Genomic DNA, 26,535 nt, shown 5'->3' with positions numbered 1-26,535 from the left:
ATGTTCACTGTGTGATTACTATTAGAATCCTGGTTGAGAAACAATCACTTCGGAGCAAACCCTAAACCAAATCAGTGTCATTGCCGTAACCCATTCTGGAAATATCAATGTTATATCTGTATCAAAGACTGTTAAAAGAGTATTTCAGAATCTATTATTCTATGAGTTGAGTGATCCAGTTCTTCTGAGTACAAGTCCATTTCAGGTTACAGTCTGGGAAACATGCATTCCAGGAGCATAACTGATGAAACTGTTGCTATAGGCACAAGAAAAGAATTAAGTCATAGAACGATGATGGACTATATTTTAAAAGAAATGCAGATGTGACGTTTTCCGCTTTTAGAATTAAGATTTCTAAGTCCACACAATTCAGCTTAAAAAAATAAATCTGTCGATGATGCTGATGGTACTAAGGCACAAGAATTTACTAATTCTATTCATTGCTAGATTCAAGGGAAAGGGCTTCATGTAGTTTCTGCACATAGTGGTTTTCAAGGCTATTGTTAGCCGCATTAACATGTGATTCTTCACCTAAGCCTGAGCAGATGCAAATACATACAGTCTGGCAGAAGAATGGAGCTGATGTATCACTCACCTCGAGAATAATCTTATACATCAAAACTGCATTCGATAATATTCATTTAGTGTATATATATATCTGCTTCCATGCAAGGAAGACAAAAAACACAAGAAGGTTGGAGGGTGAGGGTTTTGTGTATTTTCACCCTTTATTTTATATATCGTTATTACTCTTACTGAGGAAGGCATCACTAACGCACCTTAAATCAGAAGAGTTGTTGAAAACCACTCTCTACAAACCTCTAAATTAGCATTCACATCACCTAGAGAATGATGACACACCAATAAGAAAAACTTCTAGGAAAATCTCAACAACGAAGTCAATCTAAACTTGAAAATAATTCGCAGTACTCTATTACAATAAGCAATTAGACAATTTATAAATTGCAATATGGGCCTTTGTTTTATGCACTAATATAAAAGTAACAGAACTCAACTCCATCTCTGAAAAGAGTAGCAAAGCATATTTGATAAGTTTGGTCAAATTAAAAAAATAAGAAGGAGAAGCATTCCACATCCCTCATCCATACAGGGATAAAATTATAAACACTGGTGCAAATATTTGCTGGGCCACAAAAAAGTCTGAAGTTGTATTATGAAACAGACTAGCAAACTCAGAAAAATGAGAACTCACTTGGGTGCTATTTCCTACAAAAAGGAAAGTGTTTAACAATGAGGAAAGCTTTGGCTATTCTTAGGTACCTGTGTACACAGACTAGCAGGGCATTTATAACATGCGTGTGTTCCCCCAAAAGGATAATAGACTCATGGTATCTAATGTTGCATCTGAGAATTTTAGCTTGAGGGAAAGGAGTTTATTTAAAAATAGTTTTCAGTAAAGTAAATCAGAATGTCAGAAAAAAATTTTTTTAATCATATTGATTCCTTTGAGAAATGAGTACAAATAAAACAAATCTGAAGCTGGTCTACATTAAAACTACACGTAGGTATAGTTTTAAGATATTCCTTTATTTTTCCTCCCCGACTTGGTCTTTAAAATAGGAATTTTCTTTGAAGTTAGCAAACAATGATCACTGTGATAAGCATGATTAGGATATACTTGTTTTTATAAAGACAGTCAGCAGAGAACATTTCTAAACAATATAATCAATACTTTCGCTATGTGTAGATTTTCCTGGAAAAATGAACCTAAAGATCTTACTTCAGATTTAGAAACTCAATTTTATAGGGAAAAGCAGAATTAAAAAAAAAAAAAAAAACACGGCAAGCTAGGAAGTACTCACCTCTTCACGTAATTTTATCAACTGCAACATGAATGCACAAAAAAAAAGATAAAAAGGAAAGAAATGGCAGGAAAGAAAGATCAGTTGTGTGACAGGATACAGAATTAACATTGACAATTTATCTGTTTACATGTTTAGCATTTAAAAATCACAGACAAACACATTAAAAGAACCTAAGCATAGACTACATGCAGAGTTTTTTGAACGAATAAAGATCACTTTCTCACACTGTCACATTAAACAAAGAGAATAGTGTGAAATTCTCTTTTAAAGTACATCTAAGACACCATCATGAAATAAAGGGGAACGACTTCATAGAAGTCTATATTATAAAGAAAGAAAACAAGTTTACTGTTCCTCTCTTCTAAGAATGAACCACTGAAGAGGTTTTGTATGTACAAGTTTTCAGGATGTTTCTCTATTTTGAATCTTGACAACTGATTTCAGATTTTACCTCCAAATGAACATGATTAATAGTTCATGCTTTTGTCCCAATAAGTATTTAAACCACAAACTGTTATGTTAATGTTATACTTGTATCCACTCTAGTAATAGGATCACCTTTGGAAGTAACATTATTTTAATTGGGAATAAAGCATGCCAGGATGGATAATATTTAGGACAGAGTATCAGAAAATATTTCACTATCCTTAGAAATGTTGTATATAATGGCATCGATGTCCAGGTTTTTGTTTTAAGAGGCTACTGAAATCACATGGTGTTTTTATTTCAATGTCTGAAATTTCTTCACTTCTCAGTTTTATTTATCTTATCAAATGGGCCATCTCAAAGCATCTCACTTCCTTTGTACTATAGTCTATTTTGACCAAAGTCAAACCCAAAAATCACTCTTTACCTGTTAGTAAACTCTTGCATGATAACATTTGGATTCTCCTGTGTAGAATATTTTTCTATTTGCCTTATATATAACAGATAAAACCAGTTGCTTAACTGTTTACAAACTAGAAAATGGATATAACCATATATCTAGTTCACTCTGTGTGTGTGTGTGTGCGTGTGTGTGTGTGTGTGTTTGTGTTTGACAGCACTATGTTCTAAACCACAAATATCACTGTACAGTTGAGGTGTCTGCCATAGTTTCCACAATGAATAGAAACTAAAACCTACATTGTAAGAGACTATAAACCACATTCTAGGTCTGAAATTTGCATCCTCAGCAATTCAGGTCTACAACTGATAATTTCTAAGCATCCAAATATGTGTAACATCTGTTATAACACTTGACATATGCAGGCCAATAAATTAAACTATTGCTTTGGGAGAAACGTGCCATGAATTGCTCACTATAAGTCTTTCTAAAAGTATCATGTTTTCTATAGCCCGGATTTTTCAATGCTTAATGCTGTTTTTGTCACCAGTTCAAGGAAGGTAATATGTATTCCAGCATAGTTTATTTCATTTGTTATCTGAAAAATATTTCAAGTACACAAGAATGAGGTTTCAAATCTGTTATGAATCTTTTATTTGAAAAGGTCATAGAATCTATTACATAACGTCTTACAGCGCATTTAGTGAAAAAGAAACTTTTAATATCCTTTCAAAAATACGCACAAAGTTGTCATTACTTTTCGTTACTCATTCCCTCAGCAACCAGAGTGTATACGAGTCGAGTATCTCCTCATTTCATGTGAAAAGTTACACTTCTTCTCCAGAAGAAGTAAAATTCTAAACTAAAATACCTGGCCTATCACATACTGGAATCTTTCTCTTTGCCATGCAAACATCATGGGAGAAAACGGTAAACATTAATTCTCAGGAAGAGCTGAGCTGGGAATTGATCGCACAGCTATTTTTTTTTCTTTCTGGGGGCACCAGCCTTCAGTTGACTATGATACTTAAAGGGCCAAAGTTTAAAACTACTCTTCAGCAATAGAGACCATTTGGGCCATGCCACCCTGCCATAATCAATGAGTGTTTAAAAATGCTACCCATTTGTTTTTTCAATAGGTTCCAAACAAAAAACGTTCTATCTTGTTTGTGCTGCATGGCTGCATCCCAGCTTTACACCGGATTTGTAGCTAAGCTAGGTAATGGGAGGGTTTTTAATCTTTATCTTTTTTTTTTTTTTTTTTTCTGTTAGTTAGTCCGAGAGGTCTCATTCAAGGAAACAAAAGATGGTCTATTTTTGAAAATTAACAATGCTTAGGCTAGACTGAAAATGGTGATTTCGTCTTTTCCCGAGTTACGAGTTCCGTCATAGGCGACTTGAAAGTGCGCCATGCCACCATGTTGAGTTATGATAATCAACATCTTTTTTGAAACAAAGATTTTTCCCCCCAATGCAGAATTTGATACAAGAGGTAATCTGTTCCTTTGTGGGCTGAAAAAATCTGGTTTACGCTGGTTTGAACCAGTGGAATCTCTTGTGGTTAAGCCTTCTGCTGTGACTAAAATCAAAACTGCACTGCGGAGCCTGGGAGGGTTCGTGCGCGCGCCTCTGTGTGTGAGGGGCGTCACGTGACCCCCAGAACTCCCCAATTTTTTTTTTAAAGCTGATAACGCGACTGCCGTCTCTGTCCGCATACAGATAACGAATAAATGCTGAACTCTATTAAACGCCCTTTACACATTATCGTGGGTCGAACACACAATTTTCTGAACTTATGATGACAGTCTATTTATTTTGCTATAAACCCTCAGCACGTAACGAACAGATTTGTGCCTGGTAATGATCTGCTCTGCCAGGGCTATATGAAATGATACCGACCTTCTTTAGATCTTGGGGAATTAAATTGACCGACTTCACCCCCTAGTCTGGAGCTGAAGTTTGACACACTTTATGCACAGCAAGCCCAAATCGGAACTTAAGAGAACCTTACATTAAAAAATTAAGCAATCATATCTGCTGAATATTGCTTTACCACAAAAATTTCCACACGTTTAGAAATATCCCACTCTTTATATATTTTTTGAGCCTTCTATTTAGGATTTACTCAAATTTCACTTACTCAGATTTATTCACTGATCAATATAATATTGCATATGGAAACTTTGCATATAGACATTATTAGGGTTCAGAAATAGAGCTTGGAACATTTGCCTCATTATCATACTTCACTATGAAGGGGATTTAATTCTGTAAGATTTTTTTTTCCTTTCCTAAGAATGGTTTTCATGAAACTAAATCAAGTTAACAGCTATTAAAGTTTCCACTCTAAATACAGCATCACTATGTTTCAAGAAAGAATTCTCTCAAAAAATTAAAATGTCATATGCAATGGAAAATACGACACAGTAAAAGAACAAAATGATAATGCCTAAGACAATAGTCCTTGGAAAGATCCAATAATACTTGAATGTGCAAAGTAGGTAATTCTGTCCCTTTTTTGTAAATCAAGGATGAGCTGTATTTGACTGTATGAAATGAATATAATAGAGATGAATTTATACAAAGCAATTAACTTGGAATAAAATAAATTGTGCATGGCATGAAGGACATTAAAACACATTTGAAAATTTTTTAATTTTTTAAATTTTGATATTTCTAATCGTGGCAAGAATATTTTTATATATATAAGAGTAAATTAATATACTTTATAGTTAATTGGCATTTTATAATTATGTGTATTGACTGCCAGGCTCTAAATGCCTTAAAAATTGCATTATAAATTGGCAGAATGAGAAATCATAGCCATGGCAGTCACATTTATCTAAATCTGCAAAGAAGTCACTAAAGGGAGGATGTGTATATTGCATCAAAAATCACTAAACAGCCAGTACTTAGTTTATTTTATCTATTTGCAACCATCACTATTAATTCTTTATTATTTTTCTTTTCTGATCTATAATTTTTAAAAAATTGAGATATATCCCAATTTTAGTTAAACAAATATTGCTATTTTTGTCTCATTTTGTTTATCTCCAAGTTTTCCCTGTATGTTAAAAGTTTATCATAAATATTACATGGCCAACACGTTCTAAAAAATCAATTTATCAACAATTAACTTGAAAAATATACTTATCTGTGTGCAGAAAATATTTTCTTATATAATTAGCAGGTGATCCTACCCAGAAAAAAGCTCAGCCACTGAGCTACAAAAATTAAAATCAAAAGTCAACAAAAGCCAACATAAATCTCTTGTTTCTTTAAAGAAAGGGCTTCTGTTTTGATTCCATAGTCTGAATGAATACTGATGCAGAATAAAGAGTTATCCTCAAGTGACCATTCCTGGTTAAGGATGTGTTATAGTTATAGGGATTTTAATTCCTATATTGTGATAAAGAGTCTCAAAACAAAATTTAAAGACTACATTATGAAATGGAAATTTTGCTACATTTGATAACAGAATATCTAAAAATTTAAATGTAATCTCTAAAGTTTCAAATCTGAGTCAAATTTGACTGAAAAGTTCACGTAAGTAATAATCTAACAGTTACACAGTCTCATGACAATAATTTATCATACTCTATTTATTGAAGTGACAGCTCCTTACAACTAAACTTCAGAGTCTCCAAGCACTTTCAGAATTTGTAAGTTTGATTTATACAAGTCCAGGGGAAATCTCTGAGTAATCACTTTAAAGTGACAGGAATAGAATTTTAAAAATTCAGAAAATGCGAACTCAATCTATTTTTGTGGAATAGTTTTCTTTAGGCATAAAAAAGTCACACTTATATGTACGTAAGGCAAATGTTTTAGGCACATAAAATGTCCATTAAGAGAAGTGAACATGCTTCAAAAAAAAAAAAAAAAAAAAAAAAAAAAGGATCCCTGTCACAGAACTGTAACATCCATTACAATAAAGGAGCCTGAGTTAGACAGAAACACCCCCTTCCTTTCTATTTCCTCTACATTAGGCAGTAGTTTCAAATGAAGGAAAGATCTATAGCTTTTTAAAGAATTGACATGGGGACTACGTATTCACTTCTTTTTTTTTTTTTGGCAAAAAAAGAGTGCTTTTTTTGCAGTAAAGATAGAAAATAAAACTGTAATTCACTCAAGAGGTATGAGCAATCTAAATCTCACTTAAGATAGGAAGAAAATATTTTTTCCTCTCATCCTCACGTTATTTAATCTATTATGAGTAAAACTCCTTTATCGCATCACTCTTTTATGTTTGATGTGTTCCTTATATTTTTTTCCCTTAGCTGTTCTCACATTTCAATCAGGGAAGCCGAAATCCCAAGTCAAATCTTAGAGTGTTTACATGTCTGAACTCAAGCTGATAACATCCGAATAGTGGAGGAGGTGGGACCTTTACAAAAACAAACATAATCAGCTCAGTGATTCTACTCCTTTTAGGGAGGTGGGTAGATGGGGGCTTTAATCACAGAAGCAACAACCCTATTTACAATATTAACATTTTAGGAGATAGTATTATAGATTCAGCGTATATAGACTTTTACTCTATTTGAAATGGTAAATACTATTAATGCAATTTTTATAATGTGTATCAATACATTATCTTTTACCATCTTATTAAAGTTTTGGTTTACTCAATGAATGATTTATGTTCATTTTTATTTAGGCAGAGTAGAGACCTTTACTAGACTTGCCAAAGTAACATTAATAAACACATTCAGGTCTTGCTTCTGAAGTTCCCCATCACTTATTTTCTTTAAAAGTGTCAAAGAGAATCAATCACTAGGGCTGTTTGAGACATTTTTAAAATCATCTCTACACTGAGGTTCTTGAAACATTTTTTTTAAAGTCATAAATATTATCTGCATGAATTAATGAAATCTGCAGTATTAATTCAAAGAAAGAAGTGGGACATTAATTAGACTCATGACACTACTGTGTGATCCAGTGAGAACTGACAGCCAAGTTGTAAGGCCCTTTTAAGAAGAAATTGTATCTTAATTTTTGCCTATGCGGATCTTAAACTGCAAAAAGACTTTTCCTATTACTGCTACTACCACTGTCATCACCATCACCATCATCACCATCATCATCACCATCATCATTATTTAACAGGGGCAGGACCTCTGTGTGAGTATCCAAGTTCCACCCTGGTGCTTACAATTTGCATTCTGGTGAATATATTTTTTAAGAAGCTACACAATAGGAGACTGAGCTGCCCTGTCGAATTTTGAAAGCTTACTTTCATTTGTTTTGCTGCAAGTGTTGATTTAATTATACTGCATTATTATCAAAGCTGCATTATGTACTTTTTTATTCCTTTTACATGTGTTTGAGGTGAAGACCTTGGCTTTGTCTGCAAACAGTGTGTTTCAAGTTATTCCTTAAGTACTAAATAATAAAGAAAAGAGAAGAAAAGATTTTTTTAAAAGATAGCAGACAGTGATCACAAGGTAAAGGGTTAAATGTAAGATCTCCAAGAAACATTTTGAAGTTGATTAAGACTCCAGCTTTGCATTAAACAGTATCGCTTCCACATGAGTTGCTGCTAATACTGTTACGGAGCAGCTTGAGAGCCCAGTGTGCCAGTGACCTCCTTCACCCTCCAGCCACCCACCGGGCCTTCCTGATTAGCATTCTACCTGGTTCTCTGAGGAATTCCCATCATCCCCTAGGAGCTCATTCCGTACTTCGTCACTGTAGGCGATCCGTGACCTTTTCTATAAAACAAAACAAAAAGGGAGAGAGCAAGATGAATGTTAGAAAGTAAAGGCTTCGAAGCATTATTGGTATCAAGGCTGATCATCTCAAACCTCGAGAGCCCCCTAATGGAAACCCATTTGCTAAAATCTGCAAACCAAAATTGTGCAAAGTTCTTGAACTTGAGAAGTTTTAATGTAAATGAGAAGTTTTTCAAAGGCCAGTAATGAAAGAAAACTCTGCATTGTGTAAGTAGTCTATTAATATTCACAAACAGATCCGAACTGATGTATTATTCCATACAGAGTCATTCAAATAAGACCATGAAGCTGGAGGAAATACAGCTGTCTGTCTATCTGCAACACTCACCGGATTGTAATTAAAACAAGAGTATATGAGGGTCTTTAATACTGTGGCAGGAAATGGACTACACAATATAGGTCTTTTAAAATCTCTAACTCTGGGATATTATCTCCAACTATACACTGGAATGCCTGGAAAATAGCACATCCATATTTCCTTCATCATTGTGATGTTACTAACCAGAAAGAGGTGGAATTTTAAAAGCCCATCCCATTTCCAAACAATAATTTTAATGTCTCCAGTCCTCTAAAAATAACTGCCTAAGGAAAAGTAGTGGGGGAGAGAGAGAGAGAGAGAGAGAGAGAGAGAGAGAGAGAGAGAGAGAGAGTGTGTGTGTGTGTGTGTGTGTGTGTGTTAAAACAAATTAAATTTCCCAATCCCGGTCAATAAAGGCAAATAGGCTATGAGTCAACTTTTCACAATTTCTATAAATAAAGACAAGCAGGCTATGAATTGATATTTCCCACACTGAAATTTTGTTTTACAAGAAATCTACCTTTACCTGTAAAGTCAGAGGGACATGTCTGCAAGCAATTCATGAATTATCTAACCGTGCACACATTTGGAAAAGCTAAAAGGCTCTGAAAATTAGTTGTGAAGCTAGAGTGCCATCCTCAGATCCTACTTCAGCATCACTATTTCAGACCCAAATGCAGATTTACAGGTTACTTTGCTGTATTTTTCTGCTTCTGAACTAACTAAGCAAAAAACATTCAATTAAAAAATGGCTGTTGGGAAACAGTAATCTTTTCTCACTTGGAGTCTATAGTTTAGGACTTAAAATTTCTTACCTGCTCAACTGTGATATGAAAAATTATTGTAGTTTAAAAGGACTAGCCATAATCCGTGAGCAGAAGTCAACAAGATTTTTAATTAGATTTTTAAACCAGTGAATGAGGAACACTGCTTTGCCACATAGAGATCATAATATCTTAAACACAAAATCATATTATATTAGAATTTAAAAGGACTTTTGACATGAAAAACTCACAGATTTTAAATCATTTTAAAGTTGCCTTTCTCAATTGGGGTTCCTTATCTGAACCACAAAACACAGAAAATTATTTCAGTGGCTATTTTCTCAATTCTCCCAAGGATGGGATATAAGAGAGAGTTTAGTTCATTACACAGAATAGAAGCCTTAGGGCATTCGGGCTTAGCTCTCCTGCAGAATCTGCTTGAAGAGGGCTGAATGGGGTATAAATAAAAATAAAATAAACCTAAACATCCCTTTATTTTCTAGAAAAAAAAATAAGTCTTGTGGAATTCTAAAGGTAAAGCTTTGGTTAAATGGAGAGTAGAACCCTGTGGTCCTGACTTACAGCTCAGGACTCACTCTACTGCACAAAATTTCCTCCTTATTTTATTACCCTCTGAATATACTCAGGAAAAAAATATAAAAATTGCAAAATGTTATAAAGGATACGGTGGCATCCCCTCCTGCCCCGAGTCTCTACCCGAAGCTTCCCTTCCCTGCTACAAGTGTGTATCTCATACCTTGGCAAATGCAATAAGTCTGGAAGGAGATAAATGAAACCAACAATGTTGCAGAAATGACAAAATAGAAAAGTTTGGTCATTAGCCTGAGGTCAGTAATGACATCTCTATCAGATGTCTTAACTATTCAGGAGTGACCCAAGTCATTCGTTTGTGAACATGCCAGGCTTCATACCACCGCGAACAGCTTCTCTTATTGAACATCTTCTCTTATTGTATTTACTGAAGCTACTATTAATTAGCTATTTCTATTGACTTCATATAGAATTATATTGAAAACTGCTAAATTATAAGGACAATACACTTCATGGTCTTATACAATATTTCAATCAAGCCAAACCTTTCTTTTGCCCATTTGGAGATCCCTGCTACAGTAGTTTCAAACTAGCTAAGCAAAAGTATTTTACAGCATTAAAGGAAATGAGAACCTTTAAACAGGCTGTGTTATCAGAGCTGCCTTTTTAATTATTCATTTCATCACTATGGGGGACTAACACATTCCACAGTATGCAAGAATATCATATGGAGATTGTTTTTGTTTTTCCCTTTTTTCACCAAAATACCAACAAATTGGCATAGATTGTTCAGTTACATTATATCCTTATTTTGATTTACTCTACTTCAAAAGAAGAAAATTACAAACATGTATCCCTAAATATCTAATCTTGTTTTGGTTAGAATCCATTGCTTTTGAAAACCAGCAATTAAGGGTGTACATGCTCGGCAACAGAGGAGAACTAAAGATTTAGCCACAGTTGAAGGGTAGTCCCTGTAAATGTCATTCTTTACCATTAGGATGGTAAAAGCTGGTCATTTGGATGGCTTCCTGGATGTAATTAAGCAAATAATATGCTGAGTTAATAAAATGGTCTCTGATACAACTGACTTCTCTTAAAGAATGAAAAGATATCTTATTTCAAATATCAGAAATAGGTCCTCATGAAAAGGACACAACTAATAAAATAGATCTCCTTACACTCAAGTATCGGTTTACAAAAATTAAAAGAAAATAAGACTTTGCTTTATTAAGAATTATATTTAAATGCCAATATTGGTATTTTCTCCTAAGTTTTTACGGTTTGAAATTTTAAGTAAGCTGATTCTAATTAACTCTAATTTAGCCTACAGGATCATCACTAAGCTGATTACCAAAAAAGACCAATTCCTTTGAATGACAAACTGCTTATTTTATGAAATTTTCCTCCAAAATACCAATAAACTATTTTACCTTTTGTGGAATTTTTTAAAACTTCACTCTACATCACTAAGTACTATGTCATACTTTAATTTGGAAGATTCAAAGTTAATGAAAGTGAAACATCTACTGTATCTTGATAAACTATTTTTTACTTTATTATCAACTGTATAAAATCTGTACTTTCTGTACTTTAGCCAAATGCAAGCATGAGAATTTGAGCTGGAAATGTCACACACTCAGCTACAGTTTGAAGGAACCCAATTCATAATGCATTTTATAAATAGTTAATGACTTCTATACATAAGCTAACCAGGCAAATCAAGAAATTGTCAACATTTTTAGTCTTAGTTGTCAGTTACTACTGTCTACTGGTGCTTTATATGTGGCTTCCAGAGAAGACAGAAGCTTTCTGCAGTTTGTAATCTATTGCAATTTCGGATCTGTACCATAAGGGTGGAAAAGCTTCAACTGACAATATTTGCCACACACACACACACACACACACACACACACGCACACACACACACACAGACTGTTAAATATAAAGGCATTCCTCACTTTAAGTTGTGTATTTGTGTAAAGTTTATTCCTTCTAACTTATATACTTTGGAGGACTAGACAGTTGAACAGAAAAATCTCCAGGTCGTATATGAACCGTAAAAAAAATGACAAATTAATGACTGATTGTTATCCCTAACACATTAGTTGCACAAAGTTTCAATGGCTATTTTAAACTGATGACATAAGTGAGTCTTTAGTTATGAAAGCGAGAATTTCAAATTCCAAGCAGTTTTTACTGGATGAAACAGAACGTTTGCATACTGATTGGTTGATTTTCTTAAAGCCAATTTCAAACAGATACACGTGCTCAGTTCTGCCTGGAAATTTGGCTTGAAACAATCTATCTACTTGACCTTAACATTTCCCAACTGAGCTGAATGTTTTCCTGGACAGGCAATGCTAAACCAGAAACAAAATGAATTAACTTAGCTTAAACTAATTAAGAACTGTGATCTGTGGTACCACCTCCTGTATGATTCTACATGTGAAACAGAGTATACATAACCAGAATGAGGATCCTAGCACCCACTACTAGCATAAGCATAACAATGAAGTTGGTTTATTACTAAAGCGTATATAAGAATTTAATTTCCATGGCGTGCACATGGCAAAGCAATTGCTTAAATTGCCTCACCTGGGAATTTAATACAATGTTATCATCAGACCAGCCACATTGTAAATAGATTTATAATGCTTTCCATGTGCTGCACTCTGTTGCATATGAATTAAGTAATGATCTGGTATTACAATAAAATCAGCTCATTCCCACACCTGGCAGACAGGATATTTCACTAAATTAATACCCATACAGCTACATCATAAGGCACGGGAGAGGAAACAACCTCTCAGGCATTCGACTTGAGTTTTACATAGGAGGCAAACACTCCGTGGCTGTGTAGAATGTCACTGTGTTGAATGGGCTGCTCAAGACAATCTGTTTCTAACATCTGTATTACAGAATTAAGACTTTCTCATTCCCATTCAATTTTGGCCTGATTTTCTTCATTCAGGACTTTAATTACTAATCAGCAATCCGCAACATTCACAAACACTAAGAAAGCCCTTTATTCTAATCTATGTGCTGCAGACAGCCAAATAATTGATACATAGTGCAGTAAGGTTTTGGTAAGTAATGAAAGAACAGCTTGTCCTACTTCCTAATCAAATTGGTCTATAGAAGAAATGGTTAATAGATTTCTCCCTAGGTCTCAAACAAATTACCCAGTCTGGCCAGACTTTTCCATTGCTTCTACCATGTCTTTCCATCTCCATATATTTTAATAATGCCCAAGGTTACCAGGTGATACATCTATTAAAAACTGTTATGCTTTCATAGCCAAAGAATTTAACTGCTCTAAAGAATTTAACTGCTCCTGTTATAATTAACAGTTTGGGATAGCTACAGAATACCGTGAAATTATATTTATTAGCTAGTCATATAATTGTTGGCATTCATTTCTTACCTAATTTTATCTGGTTCTAATTAAATAATAGCATACTTCCGTAATGCCCACATTGCATTTTCTAAAACGCATCTATCTTTGGCACAAAGCATTCCATTTTTAACCTCACTTCTACTTCTTCACTGGCAATTTCAGCTTTTTATCCTCACTCCACCCCTGACCCAGGACTTAAAAAGGCGCATCAATACAGGACAGGAAACTTAAATTCTGGAGAAAAAATAAAAAGGAATTTATGAAATTGTGTTTATTACAGTGTTCCCTGTGCTATATTAACTTCTAGCAAAAAGCGATTTAAGATTAAAACATAACATGTCACATGATATGGGGAAAGCAAAGTAAACTGTTAGGTAAATGCTTGACCTTTGGAAAGTTGTTAGGAAGAAAAAGCACAGGGCATGAGTGAAAAGAACAGAGATAACATTTCAGTATGTGATCTTGGTCAAATTAAGTTTTCTGAATATCAGTTTCCTCAATCTCTAAAACAGTGGTGACAATATTTATTTCCCAGGGCTTTTTGTGAGGATTTAAATATTAGAAACAAGTGGAAACCAATCATAATACCTTGGATGTGATAACCCTGCAAAGGATGTTCAACTAAACCTTAGTTGATAATATTGGAAAGGATGCGATAAAACCAGTACACATACATGACTGAGAATATATATTACTGCATCCTTCCTAGAAGACGATTTGCCAGTAGATACCAAAAGCAGCTTTAAAAAATTCATATTATTAAATCCAGTAATTCTACTACTACAGTGTTTTGCCCCATTCCCTATTTTATGATGCCACAATTTTGGGATGATGTTCAATGGTAAAAAACAAAAAAAACAAAAAAAAACTTTACTGCATTTCTTTAATACTATCAGAGAAAGTAAATTCCAATCTGTTTCTTCTAAGTGATCATTACACTAAACATGGCTTGCCCTTGCTCAAGGGACTGTTTAGAGTTAAAGGTCAAGCTCATTCGCTGGAAAGTGCACATGCCACATGTCACCAATACTGTAGCATTAATAAAGGGAAAGAACACTTTCTATCTATCATAAACTCAGGGCCAATGGACCATATGCAAGCCACCAGAGGGAAATACTAACACGCCTTGCTGCTAGGCTTCCAGCAGTTGGAAAAGCAGGTTCCCGTGAGAACACTGAAATAACCTATTGTTCTTGAGTATGTAATACCAGAGAAGAAGTTCAAAAAAAAAATTTTTTTTAAATACCAATGTCTTTCTATTACAGTCATTCTCATTCATTATTTTTGCTTATACTTTCAAAAAATTTTACATGTTTGAAAAGGATATTTTATGTTTTGGCTGTAAATAATAGATCATACCATATTTTCTCTTAATTAATTTTTTAAATTTAACTTTAATATCATATGTGAATGTTTATTTGCATACGATGAGGTTATAGCTGTGTGTGTATATATATACACACACATATAGATACACACAAACCCATATGCAATCCATATGGAATGACTCTATTTGTCTTCCACAATGCTAGAATTGACTTTTATTTATACTAGGAACTCTGACCACATTGCCGCTACATCATTTAATGATTTGCAAAACAGAGGGCCCAGAAATCATATAACTGCACTTCTTCATTTCCTCCTCCAGCATTTCTAAACTTACCCCTGAAATGTAAGTTTAGCATTAGTGCTTCAAAATGCAACTTGAGAGAGTTAGCATCATGGCCCCACTTGCTTGCATATGCTTACAGTTTACAACTCTGACACTGCTATTGAACACAGTGTGGCTGTGTCTTAAATCATGTTAGCTTGTCAATCAGTAGTTAAGTTACTTCACTCAGAAACTCAACTCATGATAGAATGCCCAGATGTTGTTGTCAACATCTGGAATAGTGTAAGTGTGCAGTAGAGGAAGCCTAATTCTTTAAAGTCTTTCTCGACATAAAATAACTCTACTTGAAATAATCAAAATATCAAAATGTTCATTATTTTATTTGATAATGATATATAAATACCCTATACATTCCCACTGGAGAATGACACTCTGATAAATGAATGCTATAAAACAGATGCTTCATTTGTCTTTTTAAAAGAACTACTGAAATAAAGTATGTAGATGTATCTAGGTTTCCCTCTGTAATGTGCCTAACATGAGGAAGGAAAAGTGACTCATTCCTTGAAATCTGTCCACAGTCATAATTTCAAGCAATCTAGACATCCAAGAACAAATGATCTTGAGGATTCTGTGTAACTGACACTGAGGTTATCATATAAATGACAGAATCTTACAGTGGACAGTGACATAAGGCATCATCCAGACCAGCCTGCAAACTTAAGAGATGAGGGGTCCTAAGCCAGATGGGTGATCTACCTAAAACCACACACCTGGGGAAGCCCGGGCAGAACAAGAACACAAGGACAGAATCCACTTCCCAGTGCCAGTGCTCTTTCACTTCACTATAGCACAAAGACGGACTGGGGTGACCTATCACTCAGTCCCCAGGGCAAGGATGGCTGTACCATTCACCTACTTCTCTGAACTCATCATCAGCTATAAAGTGAATTAGTCTGTAGACTTCGTTTCTTGTCAGTCTCCTCCAAAACAAACAAACAAACCTTTGTTTATACACTGTTGTCAACATCTGGAATATTGACAACAATAAATCTGAAAGTTCAAGGATGACAAATGCTTAAGGTAGAATGTTTTCTTTGATGGAATAAACTATCTGATCTCAGACAGTGAGTCACAACCACACCTATGGGTGTAACTTAGATATGTTTCAAGATTAATCTTCAAAGGCTGCACCATAAAGCAACAATAATCTACCCACATGGCAGGAGAGGAGCCATGCTGGTTATTAAGATGTGTTAAGAATTGACAGCTTACCCATGGGATCTGGTGACTCCCTAAGTGGTTACTCTAAAATTCTAGCTTGGAACCAGTCATTTTATAGGCAAACAATTTTTACAGTATTTTTTTTCTTGGTACTTCCTTTTGGAACCATGTTGTGACAGCTACTTTATTAAAGAATATGCTGTTACAGTGAAGTTACAGTGCTCATAATTCAGAGGTGTACAGTATACCTTTTAATGCTTAATGAATATAGCCAATAAAACTGTGATGCATAGGCAATAAAACTCTTCTAGCCCCAATTCTCTATGGAAATATTTTGAAGATTACTTCTATATCAGGGTGACCCAAAACTATAAAATACAATAGAGTAAATATGAAGATTCATACCTAGTTCATATGTTTATGATTCTAAAAGATTCTCCATTTTTAGCTGAATAGAATAAAATTCTGCCTACTCAAGGGCTTTGTTTCATCAGGTAAATGTTCTTTCTCTTGTATCTTCAATGTGCCACTCTCTACTGGTTCTTTCCTTTAAGAATACAAACATTTTTAAGTGTACCCCAACTTTATGTATTTTAAAAGGTTATTTCACCCTATATGACTCTCCCCACCTATTGTCCAACCTCTCTTTATCCTTCCTTTCCAAATCAAGCTTCTTGAAAGAGTGTTCTACAAGCACTAACTCCACTTATTCCTATTCCAGCCACTTCCCAACTTACAACAAACTGGATGTTTTTCTACCATGCCACAGGACTCCCCAGGAACACCAGTGACTTCCTAGTGGGCAAAATCATTTTAAAATATTTTTTTTAGAATAGTTATAGATTTAGAGAAAGGTTGCATAGTACAGAGAGTTCTCATATAACCTACACCTAGTCTACCCTGTTATGAACATCTTACATTAGTATGGTACATTTGTCACAATGGAAGAATCAGTTGTTCACTATTACCCATTATTATAATCTGTGATCTGTATTTTTTGGAGACTTCCTTAGTACCTAATGTTCTTTTCCTATTCCAGGACACCATCCAATATCCCACATTACATTAAGATGTCATGTCTCCTGAGGCTTCTCTTGACTATGACAATTTCTCAGACTTTCCTTATGTTCGATGACCTTGACAGTTTTGAAGAGCACTGGTCAGGTGTTTTGTAGAATGTATCTCAGTTGGGATTTGTCTGATTTTTTTGCATCACTGTTCTGAGGTCTATGTGTTTTGGGGAGGGAGACCACAGAGGAGGCTCAGGGCTATTTTCATCAACATCATATCAAAGGTACAGACTGTCAACATGACTTAGCACTGTTGATGCTGACCTTGATCACCTGGCTGGGGAGGGGTTTACCAGGTTTCTTCACTGTAAAGCTACTGTTTTCCCCTTCCTGTACTGTGTGCACTATGCAGAGTCCACATTTAAGAAGTAGGGAGTTATGTTCCACTTCCTTGAGAGAGGAGTGTCTGTATAATTATCTGGCATTCTTCTGCATGGGAGAGCTGTCTATTCACTCATTAATTGATACAAGTATGAATCAGTCGTTTTTTCATTAGACCTCTCGATAGCATCTGACACTGTTGCCTACTTTCTCTTTAGCAGTTACACCTTCCTCCCTTGAAATTCCTCCTATCCTTCTGGTTTCTCCTTCTTGGTCTCCTTCATCATAACTTCTCTCTCAGTCTGTCCTAGGTCTCCATCCTTAGCTCTCTTCTCACTCATCTGAATGATCTCATCTATGTCCTTTGTTCTAACCACCACCTAGAGGCTGGCAAAGACATGTTTTCTGCATAAATCTAAATCCTACTTGATGCCTTAGATAATCTAAAGGCATCTCAGACTTAACACAGACAAAGTGGGGGCATTTTCTTTCTCCTATATACTGCTTCTCCTCCTGTTTTTCCTAATTTGATGTACGGTGTTACCATGCCCATAGTCAACCCAGATAAAAATCCTAAAAATTATCCAATTCTCTTCATTACTCTACAAATCCAATCACTAAGTGCTATGGATTAAACTCTTATTTTTCAGAATATCTACAACCGGGGCTCTTAGCCATATTTCCAGGATGTCTGTTACCTTATGCACTAGTCCCAGTTCTTTCCTCAGAATTGTTGTTACCACATATTTCATCATTCTTTTTCTACATGATTATATTTGACAGATACTTGTATGGAAAGACTGACATGTTTTTAGGCAGATGTAAGTCAATAGGCGTAAATTCTCAGTTCCTCATCTTGGAAAGTAGAGGAGACCCTTTCAACCCTATCTGTAGCAGAATATCAAAGCTATAAAAGAACCACTGTCTAAAGATTTAACTTATTTCAGAATAGGCATGTTAAAATAGAAAGCAAATTCATTCGACAAAAGCCAACACACTATGGGAAAATGCTAAGCAGTAGACCTCTCTCCAACTTTCTAAGTCAAAACCACATTTCTCTTTAATTTCAAATACAGGCATATCTCATATCAGCTACTATACTGTTCTCCTAAGTTTGATATTCCCATTTTTTATTATATAGAAGCTAAAAGACCACCCTTTCAAATGAGATGATGTTCATGCATATTTCTTCTTTGTCTGTCTGATTCGTGGACCTGAGGAATATGGATTATTTCTGTTATCTGCATGAAGAAGCTTTGCTACAAGCCTGGCATTCAGTTGGCTTTTATCTCTGAGACCCCAAATTGTACCGTTAGGCAACAGAGGGCACATATCTAGATTGAACTGTCATACAAATAGATTTTTGTCAGCCATTCAATTTGTATTGAGGAACATGCCAACAAAAACAAAACCCAGCAATTTAAAACAACAAACCTATCCTCAACTGACAGGAACAAATTGCAGTATTTCAAATGAATAAGAATTACTATAGATTGCATATTCTGTGTGTGTGTATGTGCATGTGCATGTGCGTGTGCGTGTGTGTGTGTGTGTGTGCGCACATGCTCCAGAAAGAAAAATATTCTTGGAATTCTGTCTAGTTTTTCTGGTGGTGGTCTAACATAAAGTAAGCATAAAATATACTTAATACTAATAAACATAGAGAAAAATACTAACAGAGAGGAATGATATGTTATCAGAAGAGAATGAGGCTTTCTAATAAAATTCCAAGTCAAAATCCAATGGCTACATGAGGAAGCTGACATTGTGCTGCATTTTGAGTTTATTCTCTGACCTATAGTCCTGGGAATCCAGGTGATGCCACACAATAGTCAATCTGAGCAGTAAAACCATCATTCTCCCTAAGCCCAAAATGAGTCCGGTCCTGCACCTTCAACATTCACAAAGAACAACTGAAAACTTTAGAGACCTGACCTCATCCCAGCTACATCCAATCTCCTGCATATCTCAGACTATTTGGAAAAGTATTCAGAGTTGATTCATTCTAAGTTGGTGTTAATCTCAGACACTAAAGATGCTGATAAATTATATCAATAAAAATACAGCAATAAAACTTTTCAAACTTAAAAAATAACATCAATTTGCCCAACAGTATATCAAATAGTTTAATCCCCTCCCCTATTATTTTTGTTTGAAGTGAATCCCATTCCCTTTTCTAAAAGTTTCATCTTCATTCTGGAACTTATGGAGCTACTCTTTCAGTGAATTTCAGTCTGAGACTTGTGGAATCAGAAGCTGCTGGGAGGGAAGAAAGCAAAAGTGCAAATTCAGCCCTGTAAATCCACATCAAGCTGAAATAGAAAATAACCTTAAAGGTCAAAAACTCCAGTTGAACTCACGTAATTTTACTAAATAGAAATCTAATTAATTCAGTTACTCAAATGCAAATATTTACATTCTGAAAATGAGTTTTCTTCAATTAAAATTATGTAACAAGAACTTCGCATTTTACAAAATTCTGTAATATGTTACATAACAAAGCTATAACATTTTATGGCATTTGTAGCAACAGGTGCTTATGTCAAGACTTGAGATTTCATTAAAGGACAATCTGACAAAATACTATATTCCTGATATAAGGCATGAAAAAGAGCCATGAATAGTAGTTAAAGTAGACAGCAGGACAAAAGCAAGGTAGAATATAATGCTCCAAGTTGCCTCTACATTTTGGTAAATAATAGAGCTATCCGAGAAAAATTATTTTTACTTTGAAGAAAGTTATCAAATTGCGTTACTTTAAAAAAATGAACAGATATGCATGATGTAAGCAAGTTACTCTTAAATGGTTCAGAAAAAAGTAGACATAGATGCAGAGAGGAAAAGATTAATAGAGAAAGCATACAAAAATAAAGGAAATGGAACAAAATATTAATAAGTAAATCCAGGTAAAGAGTATATGTATGTTCTTTGTACTGTTCTTTAAAATCTTGTGAAAGTGTGAAATTAGTTCCAAATAAAAAGTTTAAAGTGATTTAAAAGTGTGAAAAGATTAGTGGGAGAGGGAAGTAGAGGCTCTTCATAAGCTAACTGTCTACCACTAGCTAATGCCTGAGATTAACTAGATGTCTAAATAAATCCTCGATTAGACAGACAATCGTTCATGTTAAACAAAAATATGAGAACATTATTCCTTTCAAATTCAAACAATTTAAACTGTTAATTTTTTTGTATATGATAGTGTTTTCCATTATCTTTTCTCAGTAAAAATACAGGATTATATTTGCTCGTTTTAAATTAGCAACACAATTTTCTTTTGTAGTTTAGCTATTAGAATGGACTCTAAATGGTCACGGTCAGAGAAGCTCAAAGTTATCAGCTCATAAGAACAGAATATTATCTACAACTTAAAATAGTTTGCCAACAAAATACAGTTCTTTTTCTCCTACATTTCATTCTGAATAAAGTTTTGAGGACAATAATTCTAAATTAAATTGCTTAAAAATAAATTATTATTATTATTATTTTATTGTTATTTTATAAAAATGCCTAGAGGAACTTAATACAAATCTCATTGGAGTGTTTTACACTAACTAAAGATCTTTTACTATACTCTTAGATCATTCCCTAATGTTCTTGAAGAGAACACACACTCTCACATAGTTAGACCTATGCCCACTAAACTTTGACTTGATTTGGCAACCAAAGTATCGCTGATCTGTCTAATTTTGACTGTGATAGCCCTGGACAGGGATTGAATGTAATTCCATTCTCTGAAAAGAACACAGCCAATTCTGGCGCTCTATAAATATGCGATAATAATAGAAGCTTAGGGCTAGAAGGGACCTTGAGAGGTCCTCTAGTGCGCCTTGCTCCCTGATGTCATTGCACACTGAATGTACCTGATAAAGACCTCGGGAAGGAGGTCCCTTAACTTTCACAGATGAGGCTTACCAACAATCACTGATGACTGTCAGGAGTTACTTCCCTAAATTAAATTTAAATCTATGGTACTATTGTTACACATGCAGGAGAGCCCAACAACACCTGCTGGCCACGCTTGGCATCACAGCTCTTCACAGACTTGAAGACACTTAACAACTCCACAACTTTCCATCCAGGGAAATGATCCCAGGAACCTTCTTCATCTGCCTAATTTTCCAACCCTTTAATCATCTGAGGGGCCCGCCCCAGAATTTTCTCTGAATTATCTTTAGGCATGGTAACCCCAATAATACTCAGGGATGGACATTAGATTCTTCACAGATTCTCTCATGAACCAAAGTGTACCCAATTTTATGATCTGTAAAGCTAAGGAGGCCACTCTTCTTTTTCTGTTCTTTCTTATGTCTGCTCTGAACACATTTAACATCATATATACACACTAATTTTTATTCGAGTTTTAAGGCTAGTAACTATTACTCTTTTAAATTTGTTTTCTTGTCCTTTGAAGAAACTATGATAAATTAGAAAGGCCTCCAATTTAGGCATCTGATGAGCCTGGGTTCAAATCCCAGCCTTTTCCTTTTCTAGTTGTGATTAATAAACAAGTTCTTGAACCCCTGTGTACCTCAGGTCTAGTGAAATGAAGTTTGTGAAACAGCTAGAATAGTGCTTACCGCATACTAGAAATTAAAGAAAAATAACTGCTCTAACCATAATAATTATTATTGAGAATGCCAAGGAGTCTGTTCATCTAGCATGTAAAGCTCTGGGTTTGCTCCCCTCAAGTCTTTATTTTAAGATGGCCTCACACACCGATGCCCAACGTGGCCACTTCAGTTCTGCTCCCAGTTCACCCAAACTCCAGACTATAAAGACCAGACTGCTGATCTATTCCAGCTCCCCCTGGCCCTTGGGACTCAATTTTGCCTCCCATTTTTGGTCTTTTTTTCTTTTGACTCTTTTTACTTATATCTGAACTTGATTTTCTCCACTTTGACCCTCAACGTTTTCTGCGGATTTAGGTTCCCATTTACCCTTTGGTGCTCTCTCTACAAGAGAAAATACTTACATATGTCATCTCCAGAGGAAATACTTGTAGATGTTATCCCAAACCCTGAAAAGAATTTAGACAGTAATACAACATAGAAGCTTCCAAGATAACATGCTTCATTATCAGCACATCATTTAATGGTGTGAGTTAAACAGACTATGATTCAAATCCCAGTTTTGCTCTTTATTATCTCTGTGAATGAAGAGAGGGTGTCTAACCTCTCTAAGTCTCAGTCTCCATATCTGCATAAAGGAAATAAAAACACTGTGTAGGAATGACTAAATAGGACTTGCAATATGAGCACAGCTGTGTAAGTTAACAAGTTCTTCTAGGTCATCACTTCCCTCTCCTTCCCCACCGGGATGGGGTGAGCGGTTGAATAACAAAAACAAATATATTCTTAAGTCTCCATTCTTGGCAAGACTGGAAAACAGATATTATTCATAAATCCCAAAATATGTGGAGAGGTGTCCCAAAGCAGATGAGATCGTGCAGGGGTACTTGGTAGAAGGTGACAAAATGCCTGAAGGATGATAAGAGGACTCAACCATGGCTGAGCTCAAAAAGCACCAGCTAAAACACACTTCTTAAAGGTGAGGGACTCATTTGGAAGCACAAAATCTGTATGCTTTATCTGAAACACTGGCTGTTGGAACAGGTGTAATCAGGCTGCTAGCAGAAGCCCTCCCAGACAGTTTGTTCAGAGAAGCAGAGGAGGCGGGGCAACAGAAAGAACAATGCAGGACTTCTGTTTCCCAAAGAATGCAGAAGATCACTAGAGACCATTGCTTTCATCTTAACCAACCAAACAAGCTGGAGAAACTACAAAAACCATAATTTTTAAAAACTATCAGAGAGATGACAGTACAAAGACACCTAAATGAAGTACCTTCCAGAAAACCATGAGCCTTTAAGACAGAGAAGAGACCCATGGCTGTTCTCATCCCTGGGGTACTAGAGGAAGCCTCCACAGACATGGGTAAGAGGAAACCAACCACACTTCTAAGGGGAGGGTATAGCTCAGTGGTAGAGTCTGTGCTTAGCATGCACAAGGTCCTGGGTTCAATTCCCAGTACCTCCACTAAACAAACAAACAAACAAACCTAATAACCCACCACCAAACCAAACAAACAAACAAACAAAAAAAGAATTTAAACCTAACCACACTTCTAACAAACTATTAAGGGCTGCTTCAGGGTGAGCATAAGAGGTTAGAATTCTGAGGAACCTGAGCCACAGAGTGAGGCATAGGGTCTACCAACCAATGCTTTCCTATGGGTCATCACTGAGTGCTCAGGGCATGGCAGGATTTCTGAGAAAGATGCTCCCCTGGATTTCACATGACCTCCCCCAATTCTAAGACAGCTGGCTCTCTGAAGGTAGGGTGGAGGCATCAGAAGTCCATGATAAGGATTCTGAAACTTTGACTACTGTAGGCTAGGGAATGGGCAAGAGAGCTGACAGAAACCTCTCAGAGGCATCCCAACATTTCAGCCACCAAAAGCTGGAGTAGGAGAGAAGAGAGCTGAGAAAAAGCCCTTGGAGGCATTCTGGATCTTTAAACAGTGTAAGGCAACTACTCCTCTAACACTCGGCTTATGCAGCAGGGCAGAGAAGAATCTGCCAAGATACACAAAGTCAGGAGCAAGGCTGGAGAGCAAAGAGAATTCCCGGGAGACTCAAAAAAAGGTAGCAGTGGAGCTGTAAATCAGAAGGAGGGGGTCTCCCACAAATCAAAAACATGGTGGCCCATCTGAAAAGCAGAAAGAAATTTCTGGAAACTTACCAGTGCTTAGAGTTCAAGCCATGCTCAAAAGGAAAATCCTATTTCAAGCCTCAAAACAAATTAAACTGAATTAAACTGAAGCTGAGGGGGGAAAAAAAAAAAAGCCCACAGCACAACTAAAGGTTAGACTGACTTAGCCACTCTACCATAGAACCCGGAAACAGAAGGGAGGTTTTGTCTGTTTGTTTTTCTGGGAGGGAGAGGGAGGTTGATTCTTTATTAAAATATCCAGTATATAGTCAAAAATTACAAGACACATGACGAATCAATGAAAATGTGACCCATGGTCAAAGATGATCTATATACTAAGATTATCATTCAGGGATTTTAAAATAACTGTCATAAAAATGCTAAATGATATGGTGGAAAATGGACAATATACATGAAGAGATGAGGAATTTCAGTAGACACTATAAAAATGAACTGAACAGAAATGACAGCACAAAAAATATGGTATCAAAATGTTATTAAAATATGATATTATTAAATACACTTAAGAGCAGACTGGAAACAGCAAAGGAAAGGATCTGTAAACTTAAAAGGAAATCACTGTAAAGTACACAAACTGAAACACAAAGGTAAAAAGAAAAAAAAAAAAGAGAGCGAGAGAAAAGAAAAGCATCCAAGAACTATGAAATAAAATTAAGTTACCCAATATATTTGTAATAGGAGTCAAAGAAGGAAGAGCGAAATGAGACAGGAGAAATATTTCAATAAATAATTATTGAAAAATCTACAGAAAACAGTGAAATTACACCTTTAAAATGCAGAAAAGTAGAGAGGGGAGCAGGAAACAGTCAAACTAAAAGTCAATATCTTGTGAAAATATCATTCAAAAATGATAGTGAAATAAAGATTTTTTTGAGTCAGATAAAACCTGAGAGAATGCATCTCCAGCAGAATTGCCTAACAAGGCTAACATGAGCTCGTTAGACTAAAGGGAAATGACACTGAATGGAAAATGTGATTTGCATGAAGGAAAAAAAGAGTTCCAATCAGAAATAACTGAGTAAATATAAAAGATTTTTTCTAAGTATGTGTCACGAGGACAGCATATGTAGAAGTAAAATACAAGACAATGAGAGTACAAAGGGTAGGAAACAAGTAAATAGAATTCTACTATGTGAGGTCTTACGCTGTCCATGATGGGATGTGATATTGTTTGAAAGCAGACGGAAATAACTTAAAAGATACACGTTATACTCTTTTATAGGAACCACTAAAATAACACAGAGAGGTACAATTAAAAATTTAATATGGGAGATACAATATTAAAAAGCATGTCATTTATTCAAAAAAGAAGGCAAGGAATAAGGAACAAAGGAAGAAAGAATATAGTTATACATATAGTCTTATACAGTCATATGTAAAGTCACATATGTCAAACATGTCATAAATATGTCAAGTAGATCTCAATAAAACTGTTTTTGATAAAAGAAAAAAAGTGACTAACATTATTATTTAACATTTTCCATCCCTACTTACAGATGATATAATTGTATAACTCAAAAATTCAATAGAATAAGCTGAAATTCCAAACAATAAGTGGATTTAACAAGGTAGCACACTGCAAAATTAAAATACAGAAATCAATTCATATATACAAACAACCAGTTAGAATATATAATGGAAGAAAAGTTCCCACTTAAGTGAAAAAAACTTAAAAGATAAAAGAACAAGGAATAAACTTAATTTATAATCCTGAGGTGAAAAAGCCTTTCAAACTATGACTCTAAATGCAAAAGCATACAAGATGGATAATTTCAACTGTACAAAAAATGAAAAATATAGAATAAAGATAGAATAAATTTAGTGTTTGAACAAACTCAAAAGACAAACTATAAATTGGAAAAAATCATAATTGTTTTTTGTACAAGGGTTAATCTTCAAGACATATTAAGAACTCATAGAAATTAATAAGAAAAAGACCAACAACTAGCCATCCTCTCCCCTCCCCATCAAAAAAATAAAAATGGCAAAACATAAGAATAGTTCCTGGAAATATTCCATCTGGCTCACGAGTACAGTTAATGAAAACCACAAGCTACCCCTTTACTCCTATCAGTTTGACTGATATCCAGAAGTTTGACATTTCATTTTTTTTAAGTAAACAGTCCTCTCAGGCACTTCCATGGGGGAGTGTAAACTGGGACATCCTCCAGAGAGG

At 35.2% G+C, this 26,535-nt stretch overlaps 1 protein-coding gene across 10 annotated transcripts in view; it reads right to left on the bottom strand.

Annotated features, from left to right (window-relative positions):
* Positions 1–26,535, bottom strand: part of VTI1A (vesicle transport through interaction with t-SNAREs 1A) — a 334,543-nt gene that overhangs the window by 257,528 nt on the left and 50,480 nt on the right. For 7 of the 10 annotated variants that reach the window (XM_031461753.2, XM_031461757.2, XM_064488410.1 and 4 more), the window contains exons 4-5: positions 8,289–8,366; positions 1,824–1,844 (exon numbers count right to left, since the gene is read on the bottom strand). In XM_031461753.2, the coding sequence (XP_031317613.1) occupies positions 1,824–1,844; positions 8,289–8,366 (99 nt within the window). The remainder of the gene's footprint in view (positions 1–1,823; positions 1,845–8,288; positions 8,367–26,535) is intronic. The other 3 variants (XM_031461754.2, XM_010983248.3, XM_010983246.3) reach the window with 1 other exon arrangement.

Source organism: Camelus dromedarius, chromosome 8 (assembly GCF_036321535.1).
Source record: "Camelus dromedarius isolate mCamDro1 chromosome 8, mCamDro1.pat, whole genome shotgun sequence".
In the NCBI taxonomy this organism is placed as follows: Eukaryota; Metazoa; Chordata; class Mammalia; order Artiodactyla; family Camelidae; genus Camelus; species Camelus dromedarius.
Note: the sequence above shows the minus strand (reverse complement) of the source record. Positions and strands in the feature narration are given on the sequence as shown.